This window comes from Oncorhynchus tshawytscha, linkage group LG13 (assembly GCF_018296145.1).
Source record: "Oncorhynchus tshawytscha isolate Ot180627B linkage group LG13, Otsh_v2.0, whole genome shotgun sequence".
Taxonomy (NCBI): domain Eukaryota; kingdom Metazoa; phylum Chordata; class Actinopteri; order Salmoniformes; family Salmonidae; genus Oncorhynchus; species Oncorhynchus tshawytscha.
In genome coordinates this window covers 13,623,931-13,639,902 of record NC_056441.1, presented here as the reverse complement: position 1 = coordinate 13,639,902, position 15,972 = coordinate 13,623,931, and the positions used below count along the sequence as shown (strand labels likewise).

At 44.8% G+C, this 15,972-nt stretch overlaps 1 protein-coding gene across 1 annotated transcript in view; it reads left to right on the top strand.

Annotated features, from left to right (window-relative positions):
* Positions 1-15,972, top strand: part of LOC112265799 (alpha-catulin) — a 106,165-nt gene that overhangs the window by 73,769 nt on the left and 16,424 nt on the right. Inside the window, exons 5-11 of the mRNA XM_042295211.1 lie at positions 2,483-2,572; positions 2,920-3,090; positions 3,794-3,994; positions 8,911-8,997; positions 9,775-9,933; positions 10,244-10,336; positions 11,798-11,948. Of these exons, the coding sequence (XP_042151145.1) occupies positions 2,483-2,572; positions 2,920-3,090; positions 3,794-3,994; positions 8,911-8,997; positions 9,775-9,933; positions 10,244-10,336; positions 11,798-11,948 (952 nt within the window). The remainder of the gene's footprint in view (positions 1-2,482; positions 2,573-2,919; positions 3,091-3,793; positions 3,995-8,910; positions 8,998-9,774; positions 9,934-10,243; positions 10,337-11,797; positions 11,949-15,972) is intronic.

Below are 15,972 nucleotides of genomic sequence, written 5' to 3'. Positions count from 1 at the left end.
AGATTTTACTGAGTTACAGTTCATATAAGTAAATTCATTAGGCCTTAATCTAATAATAATAATTTCACATGACTGGAATTAAAGATATGCATCTGTTGGTCACAGATACCTTAAAAACTATTAGGGGCATGAATCAGAAAACCAGTCATAGTCTGGTGTGACCACCATTTGACTCATGCAGCGCCATACATGTTCTTCGCATAGAGTTGATCAGGCTGTTGAGTGTCAAACAAACCCTCTAGCGACCAAATTAAGTTGTAAAAACATCATACTGTACATACATCTTTGTACAGTCGTGGCCAAAAGTTTTGAGAATGACACAAATATACATTTTCACAAAGTTTGCTGCTTCAGTGTCTTTCAATATTTTTGTCAGATGTTACTATGGAATACTGAAGTATAATTACAAGCATTTCATAAGTGTCAAAGGCTTTTATTAACAATTACATGAAGTTGATGCAAAGAGTCAATATTTGCAGTGTTGACCCTTCTTTTTCAAGACCTCTGCAATCCGCCCTGTCATGCTGTCAATTAACTTCTGGGTCACATCCTAACTGATGGCAGCCCATTCTTGCATAATCAATGCTTGAAGTTTGTCAGAATTTGTGGGTTTTTGTTTGTCCACCCGCCTCTTGAGGATTGACCACAGGTTCTCAATGGGATTAAGGTCTGGGGAGTTTCCTGGCCATGGACCCAAAATATCGATGTTTTGTTCCCCGAGCCATTTAGGTGTCACTTTTGCCTTATGGCAAGGTGCTCCATCATGCTGGAAAAGGCATTGTTCGTCACCAAACTGTTCCTGGATGTGTTGGTACCATTATTTATTCATGGCTGTGTTCTTAGGCAATATTGTGAGTGAGCCCACTCCCTTGGCTGAGAAGCAACCCCACACATGAATGGTCTCAGGATGCTTTACTGTTGGCATGACACAGGACTGATGGTAGCGCTCACCTTGTCTTCTCCGGACAAGCTTTTTTCCAGATGCCCCAAACAATGGAAAGGGGATTCATCAGAGAAAATGACTTTACCCCAGTCCTCAGCAGTCCAATCCCTGTACCTTTTGCAGAATATCAGTCTGTCCCTGATGTTATTCCTGGAGAGAAGTGCCGCCTTTGCTGCTCTTCTAGACAGCAGGCCATCCTCCAAAAGTCTTTGCCTCACTGTGCATGCAGATGCACTCACACCTGCCTGCTGCTCTGTACTGGTGGTGCCCCGATCCTGCAGCTGAATCAACTTTAGGAGACAGTCCTGGCGCTTGCTGGACTTTCTTGGTTGCCCTTAAGCCTTTAAGCCTTCTTCACAACAATTGAACCACTCTCCTTGAAGTTCTTGATGATCCGATAACTGGTTGATTTAGGTGCAATCTTACTGGCAGCAATATTCTTGCCTGTGAAGCCCTTTTTGTGCAAAGCAATGGTGACTGCACGTGTTTTGCAAGTATTTAGTCAGCCACCAATTGTGCAAGTTCTCCCACTTAAAAAGATGAGAGAGGCCTATAATTTTCATCATAGGTACACTTCAACTATGACAGACAATGAGAGAAAAAAATCACATTGTAGGATTTTTTATTAATTTATTTGCAAATTATGGTGGAAAATAAGTATTTGGTCACCTACAAACAAGCAAGATTTCTGGCTCTCACAGACCTGTAACTTCTTCTTTAAGAGGCTCTTCTGTCCTCCACTCGTTACCTGTATTAATGGCACCTGTTTGAACTTGTTATCAGTATAAAAGACATGGCTCTATGCCTGGAGAGAAGTTGATTCCACCTCCTGGAACACACACTAAATGCTTAGTCTTTGAAACACAGAGATGAGCGTGTCAGTGGATGTTACTGAGATATCTACTGCATTGAGTTGTGCTTCACCAGGTTAATCTATGAGTAATAACGCTGATGGCCGGAGGACTAAACCTTAACTAAACTTAGCTCGAGAACTCTGGCGGTTCTTCCACATGGTACGGATATGCTCTGTGTGCGTTTAAAGTGTGGGGGATGCTTTTTTTTGAATGACTGACCCCTTGCATTAATTGGTCCACTAGTCCAGACCAGAGCCATGTATTTATTTTATTCTTAATTCATGGCTCTGGTCCAGATCCCTGGTAGGTCAAAGCCAGTTCTTCTTAGCAAGACTGAGTTGTGGCTTAAAATGTTTGTCTATTTGGTGTCTCACAACTGGCCCACACTCACAAATCAGAGAAGTTTGGGAACCAGCTGAGACCCCTTCTGTAACTGTTCAGTGTTGGTCTCTGTCCATTAGGACCTGAAGGATGAGACCGCTTCTGTAACTGTCCAGTGTTGGTCTCTGTCCATTAGGACCTGAAGGATGAGACCACTTCTGTAACTGTCCAGTGTTGGTCTCTGTCCATTAGGACCTGAAGGATGAGACCACTTCTGTAACTGTCCAGTGTTGGTCTCTGTCCATTTGGACCTGAAGGATGAGACCGCTTCTGTAACTGTCCAGTGTTGGTCTCTGTCCATTAGGACCTGAAGGATGAGAATAAGAAGGCCAGGATGGCAGCAGCCAGAGCAGTGCTGGAGAAATGCACCATGATGTTGCTCACTGCATCCAAGGTGTGTACATACTGCTGCTAATGTAGTAGATTAAACCTGTGGACTGGAAAAACTTGCTACTGAATGGGTAAAATTAGTCCTTCTGGTGCTCGTGAATTTCCATAGGCTGTTTTGAAGCAGAAAACTAACTTCCCATTTAAAACATTGTTTTTGTGTTTAGTAGATGTGAAGCATAGAGACTGTATTACTACAATTGACTCCGAACATGGACTGCCCCACAAGCAGACTAATTCTGATACTTTTCCAAATTATTAGCAAAAGAGTTGCTATGATTGGTAAAAAGATCAGAATTGGGCTGCCTGTGTAAATGCAGCCTCAGTTGTAAAACCATGTCTCTCTCCCTGTAGACGTGTCTCAGACACCCGGACTGCGAGTCGGCGCGTATCAACAAAGATGCCGTGTTCCACCGCATGCGATTCGCCCTGGAGCAGGTCATGGAGATCGTGACGGACGCCCGGCCCTGCGGGGAGACCAAGGTCCTACCCCTCAGCATTTACACTGGCATCAAGGACTTCAAGGTGGGACAACAGGGAAGGACTTCCTTATAGATTACATATGTTTTTGTTTTTTTCTCCACTTTGCATTTTAATATAGTTCTAATATAGTAACTACAGTACGATGGTTTAGGCCTGGACTAATCTAGGTTAGCCCCGTACTACAATCTAGCATAATGTTCACGTAGTCTATCCACAAGATATTTATTAAATTTTTATTTAGCCTTTATTTAACTAGGCAAGTCAGTTAAGAACAAATTCTTATTTACAATGACGGCCTAGCAAAAGGCAAAACACCTCCTGCGACGACGGTGGCTGGGATTAAAAATGTAAAATATAGAACAAAACACACATCACCACAAGAGAGACACCACAGCACTACATAAAGAGAGACCTAAGACAACAACACAGCATGGCAGCAACACATGACAACAACATGGTAGCAACACAACATGGCAGCACAACATGGTAACCGCACCAAACATGGCACAAACATTATTGGGCACAGACAACAGGCCTGGACATACAAACATGAGGCATGCCAGGTGTTCTGCACCAGTTCTTTACAATAAGTCAATTATCCCTAGTCAACCTGAATTACCAGTAGCTTGTCATAGAGCTTTTGAATGTTATTCTCTGTCACTCTATGTCAATTAAATTGAAATGCTTTATTGGCATGACAAATAATTTGTTGTATTCATTACTGTGTCTCTGTCTGTGATCCCAGTCCAACGTGGAAGGTCTGCATGAGGGTCTGTACTCACTGCCCCAGCAAGCTCTGTCTGACCAGCTGGAGGCGGTGGTGGAGAGGACAGAGGACTTCACTGACTCGGCCTACACCAGCCACGAGCACCGAGAGGGCATCCTGCAGCTCTGCCAGCTCGCCCGCCAGGACACTGACCAGCTCATCGCAGCCTGGAGGGAGGCGGTAGGTTGGCATAAACTGGGCATACACACACATGTCAATACTTGTACACTCGCGTGTATACATGTACTCACACATGTAGATATGAACTCGTACGTCTACATGATTAAGAGCACGGGTACTACTTCCGGCGCCGACAGAGATGGCCGCCTCGCTTCGCGTTCCTAGGGAACTATGCAGTTTTTTGTTTTTTTACGTGTTATTTCTTACATTAGTACCCAAGGTCATCTTAGGTTTCATTACATACATTCGAGAAGAACTACTGAATATAAGATCAGCGTCAACTCACCATCAGTACGACCAAGAATATGATTTTCACGAAGCGGATCCTGTGTTCTGCCTTTCAACCAGGACAACGGAATGGATCCCACCCGGCGACCCAAAAAAACGACTCCGTAAAAGAGGGAAACGAGGCGGTCTTCTGGTCAGACTCCGGAGACGGGCACATCGTGCACCACTCCCTAGCATTCTTCTCGCCAATGTCCAGTCTCTTGACAACAAGGTTGATGAAATCCGAGCAAGGGTAGCATTCCAGAGGGACATCAGAGACTGTAACGTTCTTTGCTTCACGGAAACATGGCTCACTGGAGAGACGCTATCGGAGGTGGTGCAGCCAGCGGGTTTCTCCACGCATCGCGCCGACAGAAACAAACATCTTTCTGGTAAGAAGAGGGGCGGGGGCGTATGCCTTATGGCTAACGAGACGTGGTGTGATCACAGAAATATACAGGAAGTCAAATCCTTCTGTTCACCTGATTTAGAATTCCTCACAATCAAATGTCGACCGCATTATCTACCAAGAGAATTCTCTTCGATTATAATCACAGCCGTATATATTCCCCCCCAAGCAGACACATCGATGGCTCTGAACAAACTTTATTTGACTCTTTGCAAACTGTAATCTCTACATCCTGAGGCTGCATTCATTGTAGCTGGGGATTTTAACAAGGCTAATCTGAAAACAAGACTCCCTAAATTGTATCAGCATATCGATTGCGCAACTAGGGCTGAAAAAACCTTGGATCATTGTTACTCTAACTTCCGCGACGCATATAAGGCCCTGCCCCGCCCTCCTTTCGGAAAAGCTGACCACGACTCCATTTTGCTGATCCCTGCCTACAGACAGAAACTAAAACAAGAAGCTCCCACGCTGAGGTCTGTCCAACGCTGGTCCGACCAAGCTGATTCCACACTCCAAGACTGCTTCCATCACGTGGACTGGGATATGGTTCGTATTGCATCAGATAACAACATTGACGAATACGCTGATTCGGTGTGCGAGTTCATTAGAACGTGCGTTGAAGATGTCGTTCCCATAGCAACGATTAAAACATTCCCTAACCAGAAACCGTGGATTGATGGCAGCATTCATGTGAAACTGAAAGCGCGAACCACTGCTTTTAATCAGGGCAAGGTGACTGGTAACATGACCGAATACAAACAGTGCAGCTATTCCCTCCGCAGGGCAATCAAACAAGCTAAGCGTCAGTATAGAGACAAAGTAGAATCTCAATTCAACGGCTCAGACGCAAGAGGTATGTGGAAGGGTCTACAGTCAATCACGGACTACAAGAAGAAAACCAGCCCAGTCACGGACCAGGATGTCTTGCTCCCAGGCAGACTAAATAACTTTTTTGCCCGCTTTGAGGACAATACAGTGCCACTGACACGGCCTGCAACGAAAACATGTGGACTCTCCTTCACTGCAGCCGAGGTGAGTAAAACATTTAAACGTGTTAACCCTCCCAAGGCTGCAGGCCCAGACGGCATCCCCAGCCGCGCCCTCAGAGCATGCGCAGACCAGCTGGCCGGTGTGTTCACGGACATATTCAATCAATCCCTATACCAGTCTGCTGTTCCCACATGCTTCAAGAGGGCCACCATTGTTCCTGTTCCTAAGAAAGCTAAGGTAACTGAGCTAAACGACTACTGCCCCGTAGCACTCACTTCCGTCATCATGAAGTGCTTTGAGAGACTAGTCAAGGACCATATCACCTCCACCCTACCTGACACCCTAGACCCACTCCAATTTGCTTACCGCCCAAATAGGCCCACAGACGATGCAATCTCAACCACACTGCACACTGCCCTAACCCATCTGGACAAGAGGAATACCTATGTGAGAATGCTGTTCATCGACTACAGCTCGGCATTCAACACCATAGTACCCTCCAAGCTCGTCATCAAGCTCGAGACCCTGGGTCTCGACCCCGCCCTGTGCAACTGGGTACTGGACTTCCTGACGGGCCGCCCCCAGGTGGTGAGGGTAGGCAACAACATCTCCACCCCGCTGATCCTCAACACTGGGGCCCCACAAGGGTGCGTTCTGAGCCCTCTCCTGTACTCCCTGTTCACCCACGACTGCGTGGCCACACACGCCTCCAACTCAATCATCAAGTTTGCGGACGACACAACAGTGGTAGGCTTGATTACCAACAACGACGAGACGGCCTACAGGGAGGAGGTGAGGGCCCTCAGAGTGTGGTGTCAGGAAAATAACCTCACACTCAACGTCAACAAAACTAAGGAGATGATTGTGGACTTCAGGAAACAGCAGAGGGAACACCCCCCTATCCACATCGATGGAACAGTAGTGGAGAGGGTAGTAAGTTTTAAGTGCCTCGGCATACACATCACAGACAAACTGAATTGGTCCACTCACACAGACAGCATCGTGAAGAAGGCGCAGCAGTGCCTCTTCAACCTCAGGAGGCTGAAGAAATTCGGCTTGTCACCAAAAGCACTCACAAACTTCTACAGATGCACAATCGAAAGCATCCTGGCGGGCTGTGTCACCGCCTGGTACGGCAACTGCTCCGCCCACAACCGTAAGGCTCTCCAGAGGGTAGTGAGGTCTGCACAACGCATCACCGGGGGCAAACCACCAGCCCTCCAGGACACCTACACCACCTGATGTTACAGGAAGGCCATAAAGATCATCAAGGACAACAACCACCCGAGCCACTGCCTGTTCACCCCGCTATCATCCAGAAGGCGAGGTCAGTACAGGTGCATCAAAGCTGGGACCGAGAGACTGAAAAACAGCTTCTATCTCAAGGCCATCAGACTGTTAAACAGCCACCACTAACATTGAGTGGCTGCTGCCAACCCAACTCCAGCCACTTTAATAATGGGAATTGATGGGAAATGATGTAAAATATATCACTAGCCACTTTAAACAATGCTACCTAATATAATGTTTACATACCCTACATTATTCATCTCATATGTATACGTATATACTGTACTCTATATCATCTACTGCATCCTTATGTAATACATGTATCACTAGCCACTTTAACTATGCCACTTTGTTTACATACTCATCTCATATGTATATACTGTACTCGATACCATCTACTGTATCTTGCCTAAGCTGCTCTGTACCATCACTCATTCATATATCTTTATGTACATATTCTTTATCCCCTTACACTGTGTATAAGACAGCAGTTTTTTTTTGGAATTGTTAGTTAGATTACTTGTTGGATTATTACTGCATTGTCGGAACTAGAAGCACAAGCATTTCGCTACACTCGCATTAACATCTGCTAACCATGTGTATGTGACAAATAAAATTGGATTTGATTTGGGTACAGTAGGTCATGATTTAGCATGCATGAAAATGCACATTGCATTCACGTGTGTAGATGGCCACAGACACGCACACTCCTTCACTTCCTTTCTGTTGCTTAGCTACATGACCTTGTGTACTGTTGCTAGGTTTATAGATAATGTGAAGGAGAACAATATAATATCCAGCCTTTTCACACCACCCTCTCCCATACGGGGCTATACAGTGCTATTTTCCTTCATTCTTTATAGGTCTTAAACCAGTCCTGGACCCATCAATGCATCTCAGAGTAGGAGTGCTGATCTAGGATCAGTTTTGATTATATGGACAGATCCTAGATCAGGACTCTTACTCTGAGATGCTTTGTGGATACAGCCCTGAAGTCAGCCTCATCGTATGAATGGCCATTCACTTGACTCCATTGATTACATAGAACTCATTGTTCTCGCTCTCTCGACACCTCACTGAAAGGAGGCTCCTTGGACTCCATAGCGTGTGGCTTTCACACAATGTGTTTTTCCATCATTAAGGTTGTATATATGTGTGAAAATAGAGGCCACAGTTCCATAGACAAATTGAATGGAATCAGAGCTACGGCACGTTGAATGATTGGCTCCCCAGTGAGACCCATTTCTACAGCGTGTGTCGCTAGTTAGATCCCAGGGCCTGTTCGTTTTCCTCCACTTATTTCAGTAGAAACAGAGCAGTGAGATGAGGTGTTTTTCTCTACTTATTTCAGTAGAAACAGAGAGGATGATGAGAGGGTCAGAGACAAATCATCAGGGCCCCGTTTTTCAAAAGTGTTCTATCTGGATTTCAGGATTAAATGCATAGAAATACAATGGGAGTCCAATGATTCATCCATTCTATTCATTCATTCTATTTCTTTGCGTTTAATCCTTTCCGATAGCTGAAATCCAGATAGAACACTTTTGAAAAACTGGACCCTGGTGAATTCTGCTTGCTTGACAGTTTTTTACATTGTTTTGACACATTGCTGTTATCATGTCTGACTACAGTGACTTCCACCCGTCTCCTTGCCCTTAGAACGTGTGTCTGAAACTTGTGTTTTACAGGATATTGGTGATGCAGAAGGGATCTCTCTCTTTCACTCACCCACACTTTCTTTCTCTTCCTCTCACACACTCCACCTTTTCTCACACACACACACACACACACACACACACACACACACAGGGCATGAGCAGGGCTGTGTAATCTCGTATTCTTCTCCTGCTAAGACAGGCCACATCCCAGGCACCAGTCATCATGTGCATGATTTATGTGACGACTGCTCTTATCTTTTTCCCCTCACTTATTTATTTGAATATTTTCCTCATCCCAGCTGTCTCTCAATGCCAAAGAGGCCTCGGAGGAGATGGAGCTGTCTATACTGAAGACCTGCCAAAGTGTTCACGAACTCCGCAGAGAGGTGAGTCCTGTAACCCTGCGGTCTTAACTAGAATGCATCACTGTCTGGCATGCCAAGTGGTTCAGTCCTAGATCAGATCTGTCCGGAGTTTTCTGTACTCTCCAACTGGGTTGGGATGCAACTGATTACATATCATCTGATTACAAAAACCTGTAGCTGTAATCGGTTATGTTACCAGCAAAAATGTTGTAATCAGTTTAGATACATTTGAAAAAATTTAGACTTTTTTTGGATTACTTTTAAAAATAAAAAGGATGTTTGTGAAAAAACACCTTTCTTTTTTCTCATTCAATTCAGTATTGAAAAAAATAGCAAGTCTAAGTTTGTCCCACCTGAGTGAGTCTGACCACAAGTCGGAAACCACTATGACGACACACCAGAGTAACTGAAAGTAATCAGATTACATTACTGAGTTTAGTTAATCCAAAAGTTACGTTACTGATTACAATTTTGGACAGGTAACTGTAACAGATTACATTTAGATGGTAAATGACCCAACCCTGCTCTCATCACAATTTGTTCAGATCTCTTGCTCTTCTTTCTCTTTAATATGGCCTAAGCACTCTCCCACTTTTACGTATTCTCCTCATCTTCCCTCCGTTGGCACTCCCCCCTCACGCTTTTTCTCTCTACCCTGCCCTTTCTTTCTCCTCCTTGTTCTCTTTCTGTCTTACTATTGTTTTCTCTTCCTATTACCATTGTGCAGCCAGATATACCAAAGATACCACATATGTATACCCATTTTCATCTCCCCTCTTCCCCTCTCCCGCCGTCCAGCTCCATAAGGTGGCGGTGGTGCGGGCGGCGGACCTGCTGAAGCTGCATGCAGAACACCTGCCTCTGCGGGCCTTGAAGGCCTCAGGGGGCGAAGGAAACCTGGAGGCCGTGGCAGAGTACGCCCGCACGCTCGCAGAGCAGAAGGAACAGCTGATGGAGGTGAGCGAGGCTCGCTGGCTGGGGAGGTTAACTTAAGTCTGTTGAATCTCCCTGATCAAATCACCTTTGTTGAATTTAATTTATATAATTTTATTTAACCACAAAGTCTATTTAATTAAATTTTTAAAAGTCCATCATATCCATCTCTATGGCTGAGGTGTATGGACATGGTACTTGTGATATGAGCTACTGGCTTTGGAGACCTGTATTTATTTTCCAGTTGAATATCTGGAAAATATATCTTGATCTGTCTGCTGCTCATATCCAGTCATATTGATGTTAGACGCTGATGTTGTCTGTTCTGTTCCAGACGTGTCGTCTGCTGTGTCACGTCTCAGGGACAGAGCCTCTGGAGATCACCTGTATGCACGCTGAGGAGACCTTCCACGTCACTGTCCCCCAGGTAACAGACACTCTGACGGGTAACAGACACTCTGACGGGTAACAGACACTCTGACGGGTAACAGACACTCTGACGGGTAACAGACACTCTGACGGGTAACAGACACTCAGGAAACGCCCCACCCCGTGACAGGAAACACACCCACCCCGTGACAGGAAACACACCCACCCCGTGACAGGAAACACACCCACCCCGTGACAGGAAACACACCCACCCCGTGACAGGAAACACACCCACCCCGTGACAGGAAACACACCCACCCCCGTGACAGGAAACACACCCACCCCGGTGACAGGAAACACACACCCACCCACCCTGTGACAGGTAAGGTAACACACTCTGACAGGTAAGGTAACACACTCTGACAGGTAAGGTAACACACTCTGACAGGTAAGGTAACACACTCTGACAGGTAACGTAACACACTCTGACAGGTAAGGTAACACACTCTGACAGGTAACGTAGCACACTCTGACAGGTAACGTAGCACACTCTGACAGGTAAGGTAACACACTCTGACAGGTAACGTAACACACTCTGACACAATACACGTTGTGCTAGAAACTCCACCCTGATGTTGTTGTTAAGCTGTACAACTTCTCCATTATCAAGGTTTGTCAGCACATTCTCTGCCATCTTGTCCCCTATAGCTTCACCCCCATCCATTTAAACACAGCCAACTATTACAGAAACCGACATTAAGATGACTTCATCTGATACGGAGAGAAATAACTCAGAAAACCACACGCACACAAGTCAGAGTGCATCACCTCTGGCGTGTTGCATTTAATTGGTAATTACCCACAGGTGTCTCTTTATTACCATTGAAAGACATCCACACACACACACACATACACACATCAGTATTAATCCTCCCTGGGCGGAGGCTCCCCCTCTGTGACCTTATTGATTGACCTTTGAACCTATTAGCTCAGTCATTACAGCTGGGTCATGCAGGGTCTGACATTACTGTGGGCGGGTCTTCACATTTTCCACAACACTCCCAGCAGCAGATAATGAAGCATCTGTCCCAACGGCCTGGAAGACCAAACATAATTAGAAAACTGGGAGACAAAACGGATTCCATGCCCCCCTGCTCTGCTTGCTGAAGATTGGTTCCATTTCACACAATCAGCCCCCACACTGAGAGGAAATGATCATGTGTCTCTGCTCATAGACTAGTTCAACATTCTATGAGAATGAGGCCTGATTCCATTCTGTAATGGGGGTGTTGGAGAGATTGTATGGGGGTGGGGCTGTCTAATCATTTTCTTGGATCCTTTGTTAATTTTCCCTCAAAGAACCAACTGGTCTGGATAGCTACTGGTGTGAGTAACACTGTAATAGCTCCACTTAAGGTGTGTACTGTGCACCTTATCGAAACACTTCACCACTCCAATACAAATTTAAAACATATCTACTTCCCCCATCTCTCGCGCCCTCCCTCCTCCATCCTCTCAGATCATTTCTGCAGCCCAGACGCTGGCCCTGCACCCATCCAGTAAGATTGCCAAGGAGAACCTGGATGTGTTCTGTGAGGCCTGGGAGTCCCAGCTCTGTGACATGGGCGTGCTGCTCCGGGAGATCAATGACGTGTTCGAGGGCCGCCGAGGTGTGTGTGTGTGTGTGTGTGTGTGTGTGTAATGGGCATCCAAGGTGGGCCTCCCGGTCATAGGAGAGGGGAGGGAGAATAAGTGGTAAGAGGAGTTTGGTTGGGTTGGGACAGACCTCCTGTTGGGAGGAGGGGGGTGTTGGTGGGGTGGTCCCCTGGTGGGACGAGAGGGGGGTTGTTGGACTGGGATGGTCCCCCTTGTGGGAGGGGGTGCTGGAAGGATTGGGTGGGGCAGTCCCCCTGGTAGGAGGAGGGGCAGGGGGTGTTGGGGGGTGGGGCCAACCCCTGGTGGGACGAGAGGGGGGGTTATTGGCCTGGGCCGGTCCCCCTGGTGGGAGGGACGTGTTGGAGAGATTGGGTGGGGCAGTCTTTTTTTTTTAATATATATATTTTTTACCCTTAGCAGGTAAGTTGACTGAGAACACATTCTCATTTACAGTAATGACCTGGAGAATAGTTACAGGGGGGAGGAGGGGGATGAATGAGCCAATTGTAAACTGGGGATGATTAGGTGGCCATGATGGTATGAGGGCCAGAATGGGAAGTGGTATTGAAGGAACTGTAAGACCAGGATTGGATCTCACTCAGACAAGGGATGTTACCATACAACCAACCCCTGGCAAGGGGATGATGTTTCTGTCCCTCATGGTTATTGATAGCAAAAGTTAATAAGACTGTGAAGGAATGGATTATTCATTCAGTTTTGTCAAATCTGATGGACTCCCACCACTATTATATCGACACCACACTGAAATAACATTAATGCCCGTATTCACTAGTCACCACACAGATTTCTCCCCACCCTCTTGCTCTCTTTCTCTTGCGCGCTCTCTCTCGCTCTATTCTCTTTCTCTATTCTCTCTCTTGCTATTCTATTCTCTATATTCTCTTGCTCTCTATTCCCTCCCTCTATTCTGTCTCTTGCTATTCTATTCTCTATATTCTCTTGCTCTCTATTCCCTCCCTCTATTCTGTCTCTTGCTATTCTATTTTCTATATTATCTTGCTCTCTATTCTCTCCCTCTATTCTCTCTTGCTATTCTATTCTCTATATTATCTTGCTCTCTATTCCCTCCCTCTATTCTGTCTCTTGCTATTCTATTCTCTATATTCTCTCCCTCTATTCTCTCTTGCTATTCTATTCTCTATATTCTCTTGCCCTCTATTCTCTCCCTCTATTCTCTCTTGCTATTCTATTCTCTTGATCTCTATTCTCTTGCTCTCTATTCTCTCTTGCTATTCTATTCTCTCTGTTCTCTTGATCTCTATTCTCTTGCTCTCTATTCTCTCTCTTGCTATTCTATTCTCTCTGTTCTCTTGATCTCTCTTCTCTTGCTCTCTATCATTTTCATGGGCAGTTAGTCTCTACAAGCCATGGTTGTTTGTACTCTCTGTCTCTCTTGCTCTCTTCTCTTGCTCTCTCACTCTCTTACTCTCTTGTAGTCTTGCTCTCGCGCTCTCTATTCTCTCGCTCTCTATTCTCTTGCTCTCTCTCGCTCTCTCTATTCTCTTGCTCTCTCTCACTCTCTTGCTCTCTCTCACTCTTGTACTCTTGCTCTCACTCTCTCTATTCTCTTGCTCTCTATTCTCTTGCTCTCGCTCTCTCTATTCTATTCTCTCTCTTGCTATTCTATTCTCTCTATTCTCTTGATCTCTATTCTCTTAATCTCTATCATTTTCATGGGCAGTTAGTCTCTCTACAAGCCATGGTTGTTTGTACTCAGTCTCTGTCTAAGCTGTGGTAGTCTAAAATGTATTGATCCTATTCATAGACAGATCAATCTCTATAACCGTGATTGTTTGTATTCTCTGACACAACGCAGCGATTAAAGCACCATCAGCACGATACCTCTCACCGAGCCACAGGCACAAACCATTCTGTTACAGGCACATGCACACGCACACAGGCCTGTATCTCAACATTGGCTTATACCAACCGTTTCACAGCGCTCTCTCCCACTCCGCAGCGTAATTCCTATAATCCGTAACGTTTGTGGCGTGTCACGGTATTCGTATTTATGGGCCACGATCCAAATGACATGCAACGAGAGTGACGACGTCCCCCTGCTGAAACCATTAAATAGAGAAGTGTGTGTGGAGGGGTGCGGTGCTGGTGCGACGTAGACAGTTAAACCTTTATGTGAAGTAATACTCCTTTTACGGCAGCGCCTCATCAGCCGTTAAACACATCAGTGATGTTTATCACACCCTGACCACCCCTGTAAATTCTACTGAACTGTGCCTTTACCGGGACTTAAAGATCTCAGCTACAGACAAGAACTTTGTTGAGTTGATTGGTTGCACTCCATTTGAAGTATGATAGAGGATGTGTTAGAGATAATCAACTGTAGTATGATAGGGGACATGTTAGAGATAATCAACTGTAGTATGATAGGGGATGTGTTAGAGATAATCAACTGTAGTATGCTAGAGGATGGATGTGTTAGGGCTGGGCGATATGGCCTAAAACTCATATCTCAATTTCTTTCAAACTTACAGGTTTTGGTTGTGAGGTAACATCCCTTGTCTGAGTGAGATCCAATCCTGGTCTTACAATTCTTCAATACCACTTCCCATTCTGGCCCTCATACCATCATGGCCACCTAATCATCCCCAGTTTACAATTGGCTCATTCATCCCCCTCCCAATATATATTTATTATTGTTATTTATTTATTTTTTAATTAATATTCTCTAAATAAGCTTTGTTGTAAAGGTAAAATACCCTGCATTAAAACAGTCAGCAATAATCTAATGAATTCAGAGCTTGTGAAATTATATCTAGTCTGAATATATTCCTTCCACAACCATAAGACCCACTAATCATTTAATTATTTTATCAAAATATTTGTACCTGCTTTTTTTGTTGTTGCAATAATCACTGATCTGGCCTTCCGGTCGGGCTATAAAAAACATGTTAAGTTACAAATTTAACCAGAACTATGCATAATGCACATTCACTAATAATGTAGCACACATATGCATAATGCACATTCACTAATAATGTAGTACACATATGCTGAGCACTTGTTGGCTGCTGTTCCTTCACTCTGAGGTCCAACTCATCCCAAACCATCTCAATAGGGGCGGCAGCTAGCCTAGTGGTTAGAGCGTTGGGCCAGTAACCGGCAGGTAGCCTAGTGGTTAGAACGTTGGGCCAGTAACCAGCAGGTAGCCTGGTGGTTAGAGCGTTGCGCCAGTAACCGAAATCCCTGAGCTGACAAGGTAAACATCTGTCGTTCTGCCCCTGAACAAGGCAGTTAACCCACTGTTCCTTGGCCGTCATTGTAAATCAGAATTTGTTCTTAACTGACTTGCCTAGTTAAATAAAAAAATGTAAAATTGTAGAAAATTAACACCGGTCTCATAAACAATCTCTCAACCTCATCCCACATGTTAGTGAGTAGCCAGCAAATATGAATATTTCAAGTTTTAGCAACTTGGATCTAGGTATAATTTCACAAGCTCTGAATTCAGCTAACAAGGCAAAACAGTTAATGTTATGAACAGAACTTTGTCTGTCTCCAACTGTTTGAACAGCATGTTAGCCTGTCCACTTTGTTCAGATGTTGAAATCAAGTGGTTCTACCTTGTTTCTCAGAATGAGAACGAGTTGCAAATTCCTTATATAATTGTTATACTAGCTGCTTAGCATAAAACAATCTTTATTTGACTAAAATGCTGCTAGCGATATGTGATACCATTATGCACTTGCAACTAACTGTGCATTAATTTTCCAGTTCATTGGTACATCAGTTTTAGTAGTGTCTGCTCCAAATTTGAGGAGTTGAAACATAAACAGGCTATGGTTAGAAAGGTTAACTTCTCTATTATAGGAAAATAATACTGATTTTGTTGAACCAGGCCTCAACTGCGAATAGCGAGTTGAAACCGTTGGTCAGAGAGGAAGAAGTGATCTCTCATCTTTGTTTTTGTGAGTGGTAGAGGATATGCTTGGGAGAAAGAGGCAAAGTGAGAGGTTTGACTCTCGCCAAAATCTGTAATATAAACCCAATGTGTTTCTA